We start from the raw sequence: 2,500 nt of genomic DNA, 5'->3' as shown, positions 1-2,500 counted from the left end.
AATGAATCTACACAGTTTTATTCGTAATTCAAAACCGATCATTTTCGACAATCTAGAATTCTCGAACTGATAAAAAAAATGGTTTATCTATAATAGAATAGCTATCTTTTTTTTATTTTCGACAATCTAGGATTCTCGAACTGATAAAAAAAATGGTTTATCTATACTAGAAGAGCTATCTTTTTTCATTTTTGACACTCTAGAATTCAAGAACTAATAAAAAAATGGTTTATCTATGCTAGAATAGCTATCTTTTTTTCATTTTCGACAATCTAGAATTCTAGAACTGATACAAAAAAATGGTTTATATATACTAGAATAGCTATCTTTTTTCATTTTCGACACTCTAGAATTCTCGAACTGATACAAAAAATGGTACAAGAATAGCTATCTTTTTTCATTTTCGACAACCTAGAATTCTCGACCTGATACAAAAAATGGTTTATCTATGCTAGAATAGCTATCTTTTTTCATTTTCGACAATCTAGAATTCTTGAACTGATACAAAAAATGGTTTATCTATACTAGAATAGCTATCTTTTTTCACTTTCGGCAATCTAGAATTCTCGAACTCATACAAAAAGTGGTTTATCTATGCTAGAATAGCTATCTTTTTTCATTTTCAACAGTAGAATTCTCGAACTGATACAAAAAATCATCTATCTATACTAGAATAGCTATCTTTTTTTCATTTTCGTCAATCTAGAATTCTCGAAATGATAAAAAATGGTTTTTCTATGCTAGAATTGTTATCTTATTTCATTTTCGACAATCTAGAATTCTCGAACTGATACAAAAAATGGTTTATCTATACTAGAATAACTATCTTTTTTTCATTTCCGACAATCAAGAATTCTTGAACTGATAAAATAATGGTTTATATATACTTAAATAGCTATCTTATTTCATTTTTGACAATCTAGAAGTCTCGAAATGAAAAAAGAATCATTTATCTATACTAGAATAGCTATCTTTTTTCATTTTCGACAATCTAAAAATCTCAAACAGATAAAAAAAATCGTTCATCTACACTAGAATAGCTAACTTTTTTCATTTTCCGACAATCTAGAATTCTCGAACTGATAAAAAAACAACCTTATCTATACAAGAATAGACTTAATTATTTATCTATCTTTTTTATATTTCCTTTTTTCGGTTGACTGACAGATCCACCAAACACCCCAGAGATTTCGGGATTTCGTCCAAACTACCGGATTCCGGATACTTTGAAAGTCAACTGTACCACACACAATTCCAGACCGGAAGCCCTCATCTCGTTCTACGTCAACGGGAGGATCATCCACGTGAGTTCACGTGACCCTTCGTGACCTGGCCTCTTTTGGAGAGAGAGAGAGAGAGAGAGAGAGAGAGAGAGAGAGAGAGAGAATGTTTGTAAGGATGTCACTTTCTACCTGCTTGCTTGTACTATTTTCTGCGATTTCTAAAATGGAATGATCAGCTGATTGCTAAATTTACAGTTGTCTCAGCTGGTAAGGTAATTAACAATGGCTGATATATTATATGTGTATATATATATATATATATATATATATATATATATATATATATATATATATATATATATATATATATATATATATATATATATATATATATATATATATATATATATATATATATACATATATATCATAATATACATGTAAAAAAAATAAATAAATAATGCGCATTATTTATTTTTGACATTTTCATTCTCATCAATAAATCATGAACATCCCATCCTAAAATTCCTGTATCTTCAACTCGAAGCGAAACACATTTTTCAGACCTTTTTTTTAGGCTTTTCCATAGACTTTTCCTACCCCACCCCACAACAAGAACAACAATTGAGTAGTATGTAGGCTTACTCCCAGAGTAATTGAAAACTGAACTGACTGAAAGTCCAGCAAAAGTACACTTATATAAAAAAGCATCAGAAAACTAACCACTGCACTCCCTAAAGGAATAATAATTGTAAGTAGATGAGGGGGGGTGGGAGGTTGGGGGGGGAGGTTGGGGGGGGTGGGGGGGGGGTGAGAGTGTGAATGACTAGGGGTCAATTACCACCGCAAGTAAATGGACCTGTGCAATGAGGGTGAGGGGATTTGCAGGTCAACAAAGGATCATAAATCACGAAGATGATGGGGTAGGGGGGTGGTAGAGGTGGGGTCAGGTTGGGCGTTTTCGTTGAAATAAATCGCTTAATTACATTGTATGGGCGTGAAATGAAAAGGGAAAATATTGGAATATATGAGAAAGAAAAGCATGTTTACAATACCAATTAGTTAAGGGTTAAATGGGCACAATGGAGGTATGGAAATATTGTTTTTTTTTTTATGCAATACTATGACAATGTGTTACAATTAGTTAAGTTACATGATTAGTACAATGAAGATATAAACATATTTTTTTCATACAATACTATGACAATGAGTAACGATTAGTTAATTTACATGAGTACAATGTAGATATGAAAATATTGTTTTTTATGCAATACTAT

The 2,500-nt window shown here is 31.2% G+C and overlaps 1 protein-coding gene across 1 annotated transcript in view; it reads left to right on the top strand.

The window, feature by feature from the left end:
• Positions 1 to 1,304, top strand: part of LOC135196867 (uncharacterized) — a gene marked incomplete at its 3' end in the record, with an annotated part of 45,486 nt that extends 44,182 nt beyond the window's left edge. Inside the window, 1 exon segment of the mRNA XM_064223642.1 lies at positions 1,168 to 1,304. Within this exon segment, the coding sequence (XP_064079712.1) occupies positions 1,168 to 1,304 (137 nt within the window).
• Between the last annotated feature and the right edge of the window lie 1,196 nt (positions 1,305 to 2,500).

Source organism: Macrobrachium nipponense, chromosome 18 (genome assembly GCF_015104395.2).
Source record: "Macrobrachium nipponense isolate FS-2020 chromosome 18, ASM1510439v2, whole genome shotgun sequence".
Lineage (NCBI taxonomy): Eukaryota > Metazoa > Arthropoda > Malacostraca > Decapoda > Palaemonidae > Macrobrachium > Macrobrachium nipponense.
Note: the sequence above shows the minus strand (reverse complement) of the source record. Positions and strands in the feature narration are given on the sequence as shown.